A 17,619-nucleotide genomic window follows, 5' to 3' on the forward strand; every position below is an offset into this window, starting at 1 on the left:
GACTTGGCTGCTTCAAACTGTTCTCTAGATCCAATCATTCTTCCTGGTGCTACAGAAAATAATGCAGCTGAACCTTTGAACAAGCAGGACTCATGGGCATCAACAGAAAACCACTTTGCTTCCAGCCTCACCCCGGCGATGTTGTTCACGCCCTCTTTGTAAGGCTAGCTCTTCCTGATCCCTTAGATGAAATCTGAGGCTGGGCCCATGACTCCTCTGGTCAACATCAGATACAAAAAGTCCTCCAGTAACTTCAAGTCACAAAAAGTCCCATTTTGGTCATTAAAATGTCCAGACCTGTGTCCCAGTCAAAACTTGAAACTGCATTTAAATTTCAGCTTCTTTCCTTCTCATCAGGCTTCTTCTTGTAGGGAGCAAACACGTCTGCAGTGGGAAAGGCAGTGAAAAGATATAATCTCCTCTATTTCCTTGCTTTTTGTGTCCACTTCTCCTGAGTCTGCCAGCCACAGCTCTGCCATTCTGGAGAGGAGGGAGCAAGGGGGAGGCCAGGCCAAGTGCGTAAACAAGGTGGGGGGCAGGAAGAGTTCCCTTGATTGTTCACAACTGGCCTTGGCAAGTGTTTACAGGAGACTCTCCTGAATGAGGCTTCCATTGGCTCCTCTGAGATACCCATTTTTGAACCTGCAGTTCCCTTAATGTGGGCATCTGTCAATGCAGGCCCGGCCTCTCTCCTCTCTCTGCTCTGGTCCCCTCACTCCTCTAAGGGGCTCCCTGGGGCAAGATATAAGCTCACCCCAGGCCTACTCTCTCTTACAGGGCCCACCCATCTGGTCAGCTGCAAGTATACTTCTTGGGCTTGGTCTGTGAAAGTACAATTATTTCCCAACTGCAGTCTTTAACTCTCAGGTCACAAGGACTCCAGCCAGCCCTTTAAATTCCCCAGGCAGGAGTCTGACACCAGTCCAGTCAACCACTGTGAGACCTGTCTCAGGTTCTCCAGTGCTTATCTTTAAGCACCACTCCCCTCCCCCATGCCGAGGTGGAACTTAAAATGCCACAGCAATTCAGTAACTTTCTCCAAACATTTGTCTCTTTAACCCCTAATCCTTTTATAGGCTGTGGGATGGAGATCAGCTAAGGGCTGCAAAGCTGGTTTCACCCAGAAGCTTTACAAGTCCTGCTTAGACAGTCTAACACACACTGGAATGTGGGAGCTGCTGGCATCGGTTGTATTTTGGCTTCAGGTGAATCTGGAAAGCAAGAATCCAATTCTAACCTCCTATTTCAATCACATTCATATAATGAAAATACTATAAATGCTATTATCGGTTTTCACTCTTTTAGAGACAATTTACAGACAAAATCTGAATGGTATGATATAGTTTAAGAGTAAAATGTTAACGTTAAATCACTGACCATATAAAGGAAATGAATGGTGTTACCATCAACAGGAGGTAAAAGGGGGAAAGAAGCAGAGCTAACTGCTAATTTCTTCATCTTATAAAAGAGAGAATCAAAAGATACTGTCCAAAGTTAATGAATTAAGAAACAGAACTTTATAATATTATTTAAAATTATAAAGCCATCAATAGGAGAAATAAAAATTATTTTCAAATAAAAATAACTTCAATAGGAGAGAATGTGTCACTCATGCCTCCCTTTTAGTGAGATGGAGACAACTGCCAGGGGCACTAAAAGCAGAGAGAAGTTAAAATGGTTAATTTGGGGGAGTGTGGTCAGTTTGGATGCGGGGAAAAATGCACAGAGGTCTAATTATTACTTTCAATAAGAGCAAGAAGGCTAATGAGCTCCCCCTTTTTTATTTTTATTTTATTTTATTTTATTTATTTATTTTTTGCGGCACGTGGGCCTCTCTCTGTTGTGGCCTCTCCCGTTGCGGAGCACAGGCTCCGGACGCGCAGGCCCAGCGGCCATGGCTCACGGGCCCAGCCGCTCCACAGCACGTGGGATCCTCCCGGACCGGGGCACGAACCCGTGTCCACTGCATCGGCAGGCGGACTGACTCTCAACCACTGCGCCACCAGGGAAGCCCTCCCCCTTTTTTAAATAAAAAAGATTCTTTTCCTCTTAAAAGGCACTTAGTAAATTATAAAATGGCACAATGTCACAGTGTTACGTTTGAAATATATATATATGGTGTCTATGTATGTGTGTGTATATATCATATATACACATGTTTTATACATATACATATACTGTGTCATGTATGTAATCATATAAAAATAAATATATCTTATAGATATAGAAATAAATAGGGAAAAGTCTCAGAGAGGTGATTTCTTTATTATGCCCTAAACTATACATCTAATTATGGGACCCCAATCAGATCCAGGTCTGACTCAAATCTACATTCCATCAACATGCAGAATACCTGCTAATACACAATGTCCATTTATAAATTATTCTTTTCTGTTCACTAAAGAGCTCTACGAGGCAACCCTTTGTATCCTCGTTGAGAAGTGACAGCTAGTCAGACCCAATTCCACCACCACCACCCCCGACAACTGCCCCCCCCAGCTCCTCTACCTAACACTTTCCACCCAAGTCAAGCACAAACCATAAATCAATCTAACTTGAGCACCCACTGGATTTCTTGTTCTTCAACTGAATTACCATAAATGAGCAAATGTTTAAAATGAATCTCTTTATTTTTGAACTAGCTTTTAAAAAATTCTTGTAAAAGTAACATTCACAGAAGAAAAAAAATCATGGTCCCACAGCAGTCGGAGTTCCCGATTATGTTATGAACAACAGAAACCAACTCAGACTAAATAAGCAGGCTATTGGGTAGTTCACAGAATCCACAGGAACCAGGCTCAGAAATCTGGGAAGGAGCCAAGGGAAGCTGGGTGCTGGGACCTCTACCAAGGTCATGCCACAGGAAAGCCAGGTCACTGGATGCCAGCCTTGGACACAGGTTGCGCTTTTGCCTAATGAATTCTAAGCTGCCCCGGCTATTCTGCTTCAAGGGCTCCAGCTGCCAAGTCCTGGGCCGGAGCTTCAGTGGGGGGAGGTCATGGCTCACACCCTGGCTGCTGGCATTCAGGAGTGTAAGCATCTAGCCTCAGAAGCTTCCAGCCAGAGACAGGATCCTGCCTCTCATCAGGACACACAAGGGCAGATAAACAAACCCCCCAGAAAGAGAGTTCAGATATGTAGGTACCGGCAGCCAGATAGGGAAACTAAAACATCCTCCACTTCACACAACACGTGTCCTCTCCAGACATAAAGTGGAAAGTCCGTCTCCTTCCTTCCCATTCCCACTGCACTCAACAGAGGTGCCTACTGTAAACAGTTTCTTGTATACCTTTTCAAGAATTTTTCATGTGACTACAAACACACGTATGATCCCCCAGATGTTTTTAAAAAACACAAGGGGTACCATACACATTATTCCGCAACTTTTCACACGACATCTATTTTAAGATGCTCCCTGATTCAAAATGGTCTCCTCCCTTTGCCCCAAATCATTCACAGTCCATGTAGTTGTCTCAGAGTCATATTCAGAAATTGATCACTATGGCCTGTTGGGCTCAGAATGCAGGATGGTCAGAAGGCCCTTCAGCAACCCAGACGCACACATACTACAGTATGTCTGAAATACACTTCCAAAAACTTCAGCACAGACAGTGTGATATCATGTACATATTGACTAGTCCAAGCTACACCCTCAGGACGATTAAGAATTCAAATTCCAGGGCTTCCCTGGTGGCGCAGTGGTTAAGAATCCACCTGCCAATGCAGGGGACACGGGTTCGAGCCCTGGTCCGGGAAGATCCCACGTGCCGCCGGGCAACTGGGCCCGTGAGCCACAATTACTGAGCCTGCGCGTCTGGAGCCTGTGCTCCGCAACAAGAGAGGCCGCGACAGTGAGAGGCCCGTGCACCGCGATGAAGAGTGGCCCCCGCTCGCCGCAACTAGAGAAAGCCCTCGCCCAGAAACGAAGACCCAACACAGCCAAAAATAAATAAATAAATAAAAATAAATTTATAAAAAAAGAATTCAAATTCCAGGATACTCAGCATTTATGAGAAAAGCCATACTCCAGAAGCTGCTGCTTTTATCTTTATCTCCCAACAACATCCAAGCAGCTCTGCTAAATTAGCAGAGTGACAATGGAAATAAGTTGTCCAATTGATGAAATTATTTGCTTAATTAGCATAATGGATGTTAAGAATGGGTCCTCCGATCCAAAAAAAAAATGGGTCTGAAGAACCTAGGGGCAGGACAAGAATAAAGAAGCAAACGTAGAGAATAGACTTGAGGACACAGGGAGGGGGAAGGGTAAGCTGGGACGAACTGAGAGAGTAGCACTGACATATATACACTACCAAATGTAAAATAGATAGCTAGTGGGAAGCCGTTGCCTCGCACTGGGTGATCAGCTCGGTGCTTTGTGACCACCTAGAGGGGTGGGATAGGGAGGGTGGGAGGGAGACGCAAGAGGGAGGGGATATGGGGATATATGTATACATACAGCTGATTCACTTTGTTATAAAGCAGAAACTAACACAACATTGTAAAGCAATTATACTCCAATAACGATGTTAAAAAAAAAAAAAAAGAATGGGTCCTCCATGAAATTTACGATGAGAACTAAAACCAACATAATTTCCAGTCCCTGTGCTAATTCTGGGACTGGCCATACTCTTCTGACCCTATAATAAACAATACTGAGAACAAGCAAAGATAACTTAGCTACTTGCTCCAAGAAATACTTGCTCCTCAAAGGTAAGATTGTGAACCAACTAAAATAGTTATCAAAACTCACAACTTACTCATCAAATTTGCTTCAAGGCCCTCCCCTCCATTTGCCCACCAATCCAAAGCTATTATCTCATAGGTTCTGCCCAAGTCTAGTCAATTCCCTATCTTGCAAGACTCACCTTAAAATCACCCAGCCGGGGTCCTAAAACTCTATAAATATCCTCTCTTAGACTCACTCCTTCTGAGAACTACCGGTAAGGTGTTCTCCCGTACTTCAGCAGGTCCAATAAACTTAGCTTTGCTTGATCAACAGGATTTCAGGGAATCAACAGTGGTATTCAAGACAAGGGGATGCAACAAAAACCCCTCATTTTATACCTGCAGAAATCAAGAGATTTCCCTGAGATCATCCAATAATTAGTGGTAATATGTCAGCATTAAAATGCAGGTTTCTTGAACTCTCAAACCAGGGAGCTCATTCCAAATGACTGACAACCACGAAATACTGAAAGAACCAGACTGCACAAGCCAGAGCTTCAGAGTTCCTTTTATAAATGTACAGATTCCTAAACTGTGCCTAGGTATTCTGCTCCCTCCTGTTCTTTTATCATCAGGAATGAAAGGGGCACCATCTGTCCCACAGCACAACCCACCTATAAGTATTTTCTGACTATCTGGTGAGACTAGTTCCTCAATCTCTTTTGACAAAGTGTCTGGACATTTCATCACCCCTCCCTTTGAGGCACAATAAGATGGAAAGAACCTGGATCCCCAAATGGCTTCATGGAGCGGGACCATCTTACCAGCCTAGCCCACTTGAACTGTTAGCTGAGGGGTAATAAGATATCTGTGTATCATACTGATGCCATTTTTTAGTCTCTTTGGGGAATGAGGGAGGCTTTACCCTAAATACTATAATCTTGAAGTTAGAAGAGAAACTGATGGATCATTTTCTAAAAACAGCCAATTCATCTACCTCTTCTGTTCTTAGTCTAGGGTTCAAATCAACAGGACCCGCAGTTGAGAATAAACCACATATGTGACCCAAGAACATCACCAGGGAAGAACCTTCATTCTTTGTGCTAAAGGATAAAGCTGTCTTTTATCAGCTTGAAGGTCATATTCATCCCCTCTGTTCCAAACTGACAAGAAAAATAAAAATAACTATAGCTCAAATTACCACTTCATAAGCAACCAAAACTGTAGGCAGAATGCCTGGCTGGGCTTTCACAGTGGCAATTCTTACCAAACGTACCACCAAAGGAAAACATCTTGTTACCGAGGCTGTTGCCCCAGAATCAGACCCCTGCCCCTCCCTCAAATAGAAACCAATTAGTCTTAATCTAAGCTTCAGGAGGAAGCTGAAAAGGAAAAAAATAAAAGAACTGGTTAGGGGGCTTCCCTGGTGGCGCAGTGGTTGCGCGTCCGCCTGCCGATGCAGGGGACGCAGGTTCGCGCCCCGGTCTGGGAGGATCCCACATGCCGCGGAGCGGCTGGGCCCGTGAGCCATGGCCGCTGAGCCTGCGCGTCCGGAGCCTGTGCTCCGCAACGGGAGAGGCCACAACAGAGGGAGGCCCGCATACCACAAAAAAAAAAAAAAAAAAAGAACTGGTTAGAACCAAATAGGCCCAAGATGGCGGAAGATTTGAGACTTCTAGTAGATCTTGAGCCTCATTATACGTTCATTGTAATACATCAGCAGGTTATGACACACCCATCAGCACCATGACAGTTGACGATTGCCATGACAACAACTGGAAAAGCCCACACAACGACTGAAAAGGAGAGCTGCATCAGTTCCAGGTCCAAACCACGCTCTGATTCTCGAATAACTCTTGAGTGTTCTTCCCAATCTTTCTAATTCCCTCCCTCCTTTTACCTTGACCCTCCTATATATTTGGTGTCTCTCCCCCAAATTGGGTTGAGAAGTGGATTTGAGAACTAGGTTCCCTCTTCTCCACCCTTTGGCCATCGAATAAAGCTTGTGCTGTTCCAGGGTGGGAGGGAGGCTCAAGAGGAAGGGAATATGGGGATATATGTATACATGTATATGTATAGCTGATTCACTTTGTGATACAGCAGAAACTAACACAACATTGTAAAGCAATTATACTCTAATAAGGATGTGAAAAAAATAAAATAAAAACATCTTTATAGTTAAAAAAAAAAAAAAAAAAAAAGCTTGTGCTGTTCCAGTCTCAGCATCAGTTTTGTTACTGGCTGTGCAAATCCCAATAGGAGAAAGAACCTTCCTGGCAGAGACAGGGGGTCTCCACCCCGGCTAGGACACCAGCCCGGGTCCAGTCCACCAATTCAGTAACTATCTTATCAAGACAATTCTGTTTTCCAACTGAGGTGCCTAAGTAAGGCAATCTTTGAGGTCATTCCCAGCACTGAGGCTGTGATTTCTAAACAAGTCTAAAACATTTTATTAGAATGAAAACTGAATGCTATCTAGAAAATATAAGGACATTCTTTTAAAATGGAAAATGTTTGCTCTTGATGGAAAATACACAAGTATTATCACAGATGCATGCACATGCACACACCCCCAACCTTAATCCCAGTCACAGCCCAAAATAGCTACAAACATTCACAAAGTGTCTCCCAAAATTATTATTTTGTTCTGGACACCTGAGTATTCTATCAGTAGAAAGAAGAGGACCCAGTGAATGAAATCTTCCAACTCTGAGTTTCCATGAAAACTTGAGTTTGAAGGAACTAGGTCAAACTGACCTTCTTTGTTCAAACCAGTATAAACCTGATGTAATCACTGAAACAAACACAAAGAGGGAGCACAAATGTAAACGCTCTCAAAAGGAAGTGTTCAAATGTTCTAGACCGGTGTGCACGCAACAACTCAAAATGAGAACAGCTTGCCTCTTGAAAGCCCCTAAAGAGACCAACCAGCCCCCTCCCAAACTCCACTACCAAAATACTCTCTAACCATCCTGAAGTTAAAAGGTGGTAAATACAAAGTTCAAGAGAACAAAAACAAGTGAGAAAAATTTAAGACAAATGTAAAAGAGAAACTTTGAGAACTAACCCAGGATCTGAATTTCTTATCGGTTGCCAAATTAATGCCACCGTTCAAACGTAAGTGTGTCCTGAGCACAGTGGTCCTGGGGAGAGATCCCTGTCCTCACAGAACTGACTGACCATCTACTGGGGGAGACAGGTGAGGCATACTCAGGCTACTTACAGACCAAGAAGAAGCCAGTATTCAGTGCTGGGACCCGGTGAGGGGCACAGAGGAGGGGGTCACTGCAATCAGGGTGGTCAAGGAAGGTCTCTCTCTCTTGAGATGACTGCTGGGCTGAGACCCAGAAGAGAAGAAGGCAGCCAAGCAAACAGCTAGGGGAAGAAGGTCCTAGGTTTGTGAAGGACAGCCTGGCTGTGTCAGAGTCAGAAGGCTCCCCTGTAGGTAGAGTGTGGGACGTGAATGGCGGTAGGGCTGTGACTCTGACCAGCCCAGCCTGGGTCTGCAAAAACACACGGGCCCTTCTGGCTTCTCTAATGAACACAGCCTCCCACTCAAATCATCTGATGGGAGATTCCCTAAACTCAGAAAGGGGGATGCGTGGGGAACAAAAAAAAAAAAAAAAAAAAAAGGTAAAGTATCCATTGAGGGTCACTAGATTATCCTCTGTTCAGAAAAGAAAACTAGACTCAGAGAAGCTAAGTGGCTTGCACAGAGTGACATAGCTCTTCCGTACATGAACTAGGACTCAAACTAGGAGTGTCTGACTGGTGGTCAGTTTCTTTCATCTGGCTTTTTAACATAACAAAAGCATTTGGCAGAGGTTATAATGATGTACTACTAAGATTCCCGTGGACTATTTTTTTCCTCTGTGATATTGACTAAGGCTCAAATGACCTACTGATATACTCAGAAAGTTTTCCCTTGCACAATTCCTGCCAATTAATTTATCTTCTTTATAAACTGATGTTAATTAACATTTCAAAATGATCACTAAATGACCTTCTAAATACATAATTCATAATAGTCAAAACTTCGAAGCTCAGATGTCCAACAGGCGTATGACTGATGGTAATACAGAAATATGGCAAAATGCTGCGTAGCGATCTAAGTGATAGGCATGTGGGCTCCTCGTACAGGGAAACATAATAGCTACTAATGTGAACTTAATTCCATATTAAACAGAAAAAGCAGAGCACAACATGGTATGTACAAACTGGTTACAACTTTGTGACAAAGTACATATACTTAACAAGGATGAGAAATACATTTTTGTTAAGGTCATTTTCATTTAAAGTTGCTTGAGCTCACATAATAAATTTACAGGGGCACCTTTCCAAAAGAAAAAAATGTTAAAGAAATATTTTAAAAGGTGGACTTTCTTAATATCTATCTAGAACAAGCACTCATATTCTCTTCACCATTTGGAATTTTAAAAGTACAAGTAGCATTAGATTAGATAGTTTTCTGATTTTAAATACCTGAGGTTCGTATTACTGAGCATTTCAATATCGATCCAATGGAAAAGGACAGTGCAAAGATGACGCCTATAACCAAATATTAGTATAAACATTGAACACCATCAAAAATGTTTCTGAAGTGCCTGTAAACCTAGAGAGTTGCTGTAAAACAAACCCCAAGCACTCGTAACACATGCCATAAGACTCATCCAAAGCCTCATTTTCTCCTACCCTGCTAATATATTAAAATGCTGTATCAATCATTTACTCCTTCTGGAAATACTAACGAAGTTTCACCAAATGCAGTAATTGATGGACCTGTAAAATGTTGCCTGCATTGTCTTGTGGGTCTGAAAACTCTTCAGTTCAGTTTTTCAAGATTGTCAACACAGTATTGGGCTCCATTATTCTGACTGTATCCCCAAATATGCTTCATCTCCTTGTATTTAAGAATTTAACTAGTTTTATATTTGTTACCCATCACCTAGCAAACTGTGGTCTGAAGGACAGCCTGGCTGCATTATGTATACAAATGGAATGAATTCAGAAAATTATTTAACCCTATTTCAAAATGGATGGGAGAAAAATAAGAGATGCTATACAGAAAAATAAATTTTTTTAAGCATACTTCAAACTGAATTTCCTAGATCCTCTACCTCATCCTTGTAAGTTGGCCTCTCCATTGGCATTTGTCTATTTTTTTATAGTATTCCCTGAATCAAAAGGACATAAATAAAGGATGGGAATTTACTAAATGTCATCGAATTGTACACTTTAAAATGGTTAATTTCAAACTATGTGAATTTTACCTGAATAACTAAAAAAAGGATAAAGTCAACAATATATGTCTCTATTACGATGAAAATATAATATAGGTGTGATAAAGAGAGAATATAGGAAATCTAAGCAAGGAAATTCTGAGATTGCCCAACCAAAGTACTGTAACAATAAAAAATAATGTATTCATGATTTAAGCTGAGATTTGCTTTAAAAGAATGTGGAGGAAAAAAGAATGTGGAAGGGGTGGGGAATGGGTAAGGGTCTAACTGAACAAGATTGGCTAAGGATTGATAATTGTTGAAGCTGGATGATTGATACAGGGAGTTCATTATATCATTCCCTTCACTTTTGTGTATGTTCAAAATGCCCAGAGTAAGCCGTTTAGTGGTTTTCTTTTAAGACTATTTTTTTAAATTAATTAATTAATTTGGCTGCTTTGGGTTATTACTTGCAGCACACGGGCTCTTTGTTGCGCCGCACAGGCTTCTCTCTAGTTGTGGCACGCGGGCTCCAGAGCGTACAGGCTCAGTAGTTGCGGCGCACGGGCTTAGTTTCTCCGCAGCATGTGGGATATTAGTTCCCTGACCAGGGATCGAACCCATGTCCCCTGCGTTGGAAGGCAGATTCTTTTTTTTCTTAATTTATTTATTTTTGGCTGCATTGGGTCTTTGTTGCTGCGCGTGGGCTTTCTCTAGTTGCAGTGAGCAAGGGCTGCTCTTCACTGCAGTGCGCAGGCTTCTCATTGTGGTGGTTTCTCTTGTTGCAGAGCATGGGCTCTCGGCATGTGGGCTTCAGTAGTTGCAGCACATGGGCTCAGTAGTTGTGGCACGTGGGCTCAGTAGTTGTGGCTTGCAGGCTCTAGAGAGTAGACTCAGTAGTGGCACATGGGCTTAGTTGCTCCACAGCATGTGGGATCTTCCCGGACCAGGGTTCAAACCCGTGTCCACTGCACTGGCAGGTGGATTCTTAACCACTGCGCCACCAGGGAAGTCCCAGAAGGTAGATTCTTAACCACTGGACCACCATGGAAGTCCCAGCCATTTAGTTTTGTTTTGCTTTGTTTTTGTTATATCTTTACAATAGATCTAATCCTGGAACTTGAAACACATGTATAGAATTGGGTATATAAGAAGCTTAAAGTGAATCAGAAAAGCAGCAAAATTATCATCTTACTTTACTGTCATGAGAACATCTGGCTTCTAATATTGTCCATTGTTAACTTCTTTTTTTAATGAACAAGGAAGCTTTAGCACTTCCTCAACAATTTATTTCAACAGACTTCATAAACAGCACATTTTACAAAGGGTAAAAATTTATAAGATCAGTACATACCAGGAGTATCATAGGCCGTTTCCAAGTTGTTAATCCTATGATTCCAGAGAGTATCACCTACAAGGATAAACAGGATCATAAATCTAGAAAAGGGACCAATTCCAATAAACTAATCCCCAGTCTCTGAAGTATATATTTTTAAAAAATACTGAAATTTCAAAGGCTTCTAACTCAAACATTTAATATTCCTGTTGATTATATGAGCCCTGGTGTATGGTTTTAGACTATCTTTCTTGTCCAAGTTCCTGAAACTTTTTCACTGACTGCGTATGTTTTTTCTTAAGGTCAGTTAAGAACATACAAACAGAAAGTAGCCTATCCTCTGAGTTAAGGAATCAGTAATTCCTATCCAGGTTTCCTGACCCCAGTAGCACCTAATCTATCACCAGAGTCAGCCACATAAAAAGAATGTCTGGCTGCAACCCTCCCTTCATTTGGTGGGTACCCATCCTTCACGGGACAAGTCAATTCCTCAAAATGGTAAACAAGGCCTTCCGGGATCTTCCCCTGCCTACTTCTCAAGCCTGGTTTCCATGTACTCCTGATCCACCCTCCTTCCAGGCATACTTGTCCTTACTCAGACTGGCCAGGCTCTAGACATTCCAGGACTTTGTGCTTCTCTTTGTCACAGAGTCCTCTCTTCCCAACTCCCCTCCTAGCTGCCTGAGAACTCCTATGCATTCTGCAAGACCCCAACACACAGTCATCACCTCTGATAAGTCTTATTAATCTTAACACCCCACACTCCTGTAAGCCCTCTACATATAACTTTTTCCCCAGAAAAACTCACTGCATTTTTGTCTTGCCCACTGACTTTGAATGCCTGTCCTGTCTCTCTGAATCCCCAGCTCCTAGCAAAGTGCTTGTCACATGATTGGCAATTAGTAAATGTTCCTGAACTTTTATTCCTCAAAGGGGGAGGGACTACAGTGAGAAATATCTCATGTTGCAAAATGACACGTCAATAAACAATAACCTAAAATCCTCAGTAAAGAAGAACCAGCATTTTGCCAAAACGTAATCTGGAAGACAACATCAGCCTTTTGAATAACACAGTTCACTAAGCAGTTAAGAAAGGATAAGCAAAGTAATTATTCAGCCCAGGGTCACTCTGATGACCTTTGTGTACATAATAAAGTGCATCTGCTGAAAGCAGTTATGAGGATTTTCTTTCAAGTGCACTTTTCACCAAAATCACTCAAATGCACCATTTCACAATAACTATTTATTTAACTACAAATCAGTAAGGATTACAGTGCTACTTGAAACCCAAAGCTCACAGGCCTACCTGCGATACTCTCTATTCTCCATTTATTGACTGAGGTCAATCATTTCACAACTAACCAGTAGAGGACAAGTCTACCCATTTATATCAAGGACCAAAAAACATATATGGGCAGACAGGAGACAATTTCTTTGTACCACGTTTATGTTTAAACATACTATCAGCTGCCTGCTCACTGGGCACTATATCCTTTCATCATCTTAAATTCAATAGGATATTTCCTTCCTCTAAACGATTTATTCCTGGAAACACACTTGGTGGGGCTTGTCTAGAGGGTATGGGTGACGTCTACTTACAAATTGGAACTTGGAAGCCATGAGATCTTGGGGTCCAGGTTCCTTACTTGGCTTTGAATCATACACACATATGCACAGGGGTATGATTTTTACAAAAAAAAAAAATCATAAAAGATACTCTTCCTCCTCTTCTTTTTCTCTCTCAACAAATACTTCACTGGAAATCACTTCATGTTTACTGGACTAGCTCTCATTCATTTCCATTTAATGGTTACGTAATATTCCTTTGTACAACCACTACCTAATGTATTCAATCATTTCCATATTCATGGGTATTCACTCTTTTTCCAGTTTTTTGCCCCCAAACAATGTTGCAGTAAACATCATGGCCATATATCCTTACAAACAAGTGCTTTTTATTTCTGCTGAATAAAGTCCGAGGAGTAGCGTTGCTAAGTTGAAAGGGGCATGTGTATAATAAGTACATAAATAAATAAAATGTTCTTAATAGATCATGACAGATACAATTAACATTTCAAATGAAGGGTCTCTACAAAAGAACTATGCTTTCTTTCTTTCTTTTTAAACTCAGGAATTTTATTTATTTATTATTATTTATTTATTTATTTATCTTTGGCTGCGCCGGCTCTTAGTTGCGGCGTGCAGGATCTTCGTTGCCACATACGGGATCTTTAGTTGCAGCATGCAGAATCTTTAGTTCTGGAATGCATTATCTTTAGTTGTGGCATGCGGGATCTAGTTCCCCGAGCAGGGGTCAAAGCAGGGCCCTCTGCATTGGGAGTACAGAGTCTTTTTTTCTTTAAAGATTTTTTTGATGTGGAACATTTTTAAAGTCTTTATTGAATTTGTTACCATATTGCTTCTGCTTTATGTTTTGGTTTTTGGGCCCCGAGGCATGTGGGATCTTAGCTCCCGACTAGGGATCACTGGCCCGCCAGAGAAGTCCCCTAAGTTAGATAGTTTTCTTCCTCCCTCCCTCCCTCCCTTCGTCTCTTCCTCCCTCCTTCCCTCCCTCCCTCCCTCCCTTTCTCTTTACAGAGGACTTTGCAAATATGAGCTAACTAAATTTAAAACATAATTGTTCGGACTTCCCTGATGGCGCAGTGGTTAAGAATCCGCCTGCCAAAGCAGGAGACAAGGGTTCGAGCCCTGGTCCGGGAAGATCCCACGTGCTGCGGAGCAACTAAGCCCATGCGCCACAACTACTGAGCCTGCACTCTAGAGCCCGTGAGCCACAACTACTGAAGCCCGCGTGCCTAGAGCCCATGCTCCGCAACAAGAGAACACCGCAATGAGAAGTCCACACACCTCAACGAAGAGTAGCCCCCGCTCACCGCAACTAGAGAAGGCCCGTGCGCAGCAATGAAGACCCAACGTAGCCAAATAAATTAATTAAAAAAATAATAATTGTTAAAAATGTACAAAATGTATTTGACATATAAGAAATATCAACAGGGGCTTCCCTGATGGCGCACTGGTTAAGAATCCGCCTGCCAATGCAGGGAACGTGGGTTCGATCCCTGGTCCAGGAAGATCCCACATGCCTCGGAGCAACAAAGCCCGTGCACCACAACTACTGAGCCTGCGCTCTAGAGCCTGTGAGCCACAACTACTGAGCCCACGTGCCACAACTACTGAAGCCCATGCACCTAGAGGCCGTGCTCCGCAACAAGAGAAGCCACCACAATGCGAAGCCCACGCACCACAAAGAAGAGTAGCCTCCGCTCGCTGCAACTAGAGAAAGCCTGAGCACAGCAACGAAGACCCAACACAGCCAAAAATAAATAAATAAAAATTAAGATAAATTTAAAAAAAAAAGAAATATCAACAATCTCAAAATGTATGTGACAAAGAAACTTAAGACCTCAGTAGGAAGAAATATAAAGCTTATTGAGCAATATTAAATAAAGACCCAAATAAATCAAGACATATACCACATTCATGGCTTGGAAGACAAAATACTTAAAGATATCATTTCCATTTGAATTGTCGTGTAGACTCAGCACACACAAATGTTAAATTTCAACAGGATTTTTGTAAACCACCCTTCTTTACAGGATGCTTCAAGAAACTACATTCTTCAAGATTAAGTAAGCCCAACACACTTGGGGAACCCCGTGAGTGGTGAGATAGAGAAGGGGAAGCAGAGGAAGTAGGAAGCCTCCAGAATGTGAAATAAAAATGCTGCAGCTGGGGATGAATCCTTTAAGAGCTCAAGACTGAAGGGAACGGAGCTTCACATTTTGGGGAGGGTGTGCAATTAATGACTGGGGAGAGAGGATGGGGAAGTGAAAGAGGAAGAGGCAGAGTATTCAATGCCTCCGCTTCCATCAGTGGCAGCAGCAGCTGGAGCTCCATCAGAAGGGACTCAAGATCCCTTAACACTGGCCTTCCATTACCCCATAATGCTATTACTTGTTCAATTGTGTTCTACACTCACTTGCAATCTCATGAGGGCTTGGATCTCTGAATATTCATTCAAGTACCACTAAAGGCTGCTAGAGGCACTCAATTAGTTATGGCAAGAGTCAACAAACAACTGAATGAATGATGAATAAATGAATGAATGAAGGTCAAAAACAGGAGATGAACTTGCTCAAAGATGACTATGTAAGCCTAAACGTATTTTTCACTCCTGTGCGTCTTAAAAGAGTACATCAACAGCAAAAAGCAACTCCATCAGCATTTTTTCCACCCAGTGCAAGATGCAACTTGCTTGGAATAAACAGGCGAGAATCCTATTTTCTAACACCAAATTATCTCTATATCACTATAATGAGATTTATTACAATTTTGGTTTCACTCACTTGTGACCCATTCTTTGTAGCTTATGGGGAAAAGCAGAGGCCTTTCTTTTTTTCTGATATTGCAAAGAAGAATTCTAAGATACTCCAGGCAAGAATCACTGTTACCCACCATATGTGGTGAATGTACCTTAACTTTCCAGCTTAAAAATCAAATCATTAGGGCTTCCCCGGTGGCGCAGTGGTTGCGCGTCCGCCTGCCGTTGCAGAGGAACCGGGTTCGCGCCCCGGTCTGGGAGGATCCCACATGCCGCGGAGCGGCTGGGCCCGTAAGCCATGGCCGCTGAGCCTGCGCATCCGGAGCCTGTGCTCCGCAACAGGAGAGGCCACAGCAGAGGGAGGCCCGCATACCACAAAAAAAAAAAAAAAAAAAAAAATCAAATCATTAAAGTCAAAAGCATATAATTCTACTACCTTATTTTTCTGTGTTAATCCATTAACATATCTTAGGGCAAAAATGTTCTGAATTGTTTGTCAAAAGTTGCCGTATCTAAACATAGAGTTAAAAAGAGCCATGTTATAGGTGTCCCATATTTACAATATTCACACTTCTTAATAACCTATCTTGCCCTGTAGCTTTTACACTGGATATATTTTTTAAATGTATGTGTGCATGTATCATTCTTTATCTGCCCAGGGAAACTCAGTAAAAGATCTGACAAAGTGGACAACTGCGTATTTCTCATGTATGCTTGTTGGTTACCACAATGTCCCACCAAAAAACAAAAACAAACAAACAAACAAAAAAAACTAGCCTGTTCACCTTAGCTTAATTAAATATTGCCTTGATGTTTAAAAAACATTGATAGAAGTTCTAGTATGTGCCAGGCCTGAGGCTAGGACTCAGCAACGAAGCATTTTCCTAAATGTTCTCTAATTACACTCTCACAAAATCAATTCTGAGGCAAGAATCATCCCACCCATTTTACAGATGAGTAACTGAGGTTGAGAGGCTCAATGACTTGCTCAAGAACTTATCATCATGGATGGACCTAGAGACTGTCATACAGAGTGAAGTAAGTCAGAAAGAGAAAAACAAATATCATATATTAACGCATATATGTGGAGTCTGAAGAAATTGGTATAGAAGATCTTATTTACAAAGCAGAAATAGAGACACAGACGTAGAGAAGAACAAACATATGGATACCAAGGGGGAAAGGGGGTGGGGTGGGACGAATTGGGAGATTGGGATTGACATATATACACTATTGATATTATGTATAAAATAAATAACTAATGAGAACCTACTGTATAGCACAGGGAACTCTACTCAGTGCTCTGTGGGGGCCTAAATGGGAAGGAAGTCCAAAAAGGAGGGGATATATGTATACGTATAGCTGATTCACTTTGCTGTACAGTATAAACTAACACAATATTGTAAAGCAATTATACTCCAATAAAAAAAAGAACTTATCATGTGACTCTGCTGTTGTGTAAAATAAAGGACCAAAGAAAATTAAATTCACCTCAAAAGTTATACTTAAAAATACTCCTTCAATATTAAAGTAGTATTTGATGATTATGATAGAAAAAAATGTATTTACTGATGTTTAACTGGTAGAGACTTTAGAATTTTTGTGTTAGTTTCTGCTCTGGACCATTCATTCTTTTTTTTACATTCTGTCATTGTAAATTTTTTTAAATAGATTTACCTTAAGCTTCACCAATGTCTGTCTCTTTATAAGGAACTGGAATCTTGCCAAAGAATCACAGACTCAAGGGAGGGGGGACCATGAGTTCAGGTCAGTGACTTCAACAGAGAGACATGAATGTATGTAGATGATAAAGGCTATTAGGGTCCCCAGAGAAGAACAAAAAACAATAACTAATTCTCTACCACTTGCCTGAAATATCTCCCAAGGATCATATACGTCATCAGAGTCAGGAATTTTGTTTTGTTGTTGTTGTTGTTTGTTTGTTGTTGTTTTTTGTGGGGTTTTTTTGTGGTACGCGGACCTCTCACTGCCGTGGCCTCTCCCGTTGCGGAGCACAGGCTCCGGACGCGCAGGCTCAGCGGCCATGGCTCACG

The 17,619-nt window shown here is 41.9% G+C and overlaps 1 protein-coding gene across 3 annotated transcripts in view; it reads right to left on the minus strand.

Annotated features, from left to right (window-relative positions):
* ENTREP1 (endosomal transmembrane epsin interactor 1) overlaps positions 1-17,619 on the minus strand; it is a 61,099-nt gene that overhangs the window by 38,729 nt on the left and 4,751 nt on the right. For 2 of the 3 annotated variants that reach the window (XM_024126896.3, XM_028493898.2), the window contains exon 2: positions 11,242-11,298. The exons of the other annotated variant lie outside the window; for it this stretch is intronic. In XM_024126896.3, coding sequence (XP_023982664.1) covers positions 11,242-11,298 — 57 coding nt within the window. The remainder of the gene's footprint in view (positions 1-11,241; positions 11,299-17,619) is intronic. 3 annotated transcript variants of the gene reach the window in all.

Source organism: Physeter macrocephalus, chromosome 9 (assembly GCF_002837175.3).
Source record: "Physeter macrocephalus isolate SW-GA chromosome 9, ASM283717v5, whole genome shotgun sequence".
NCBI classification, from domain to species: domain Eukaryota; kingdom Metazoa; phylum Chordata; class Mammalia; order Artiodactyla; family Physeteridae; genus Physeter; species Physeter macrocephalus.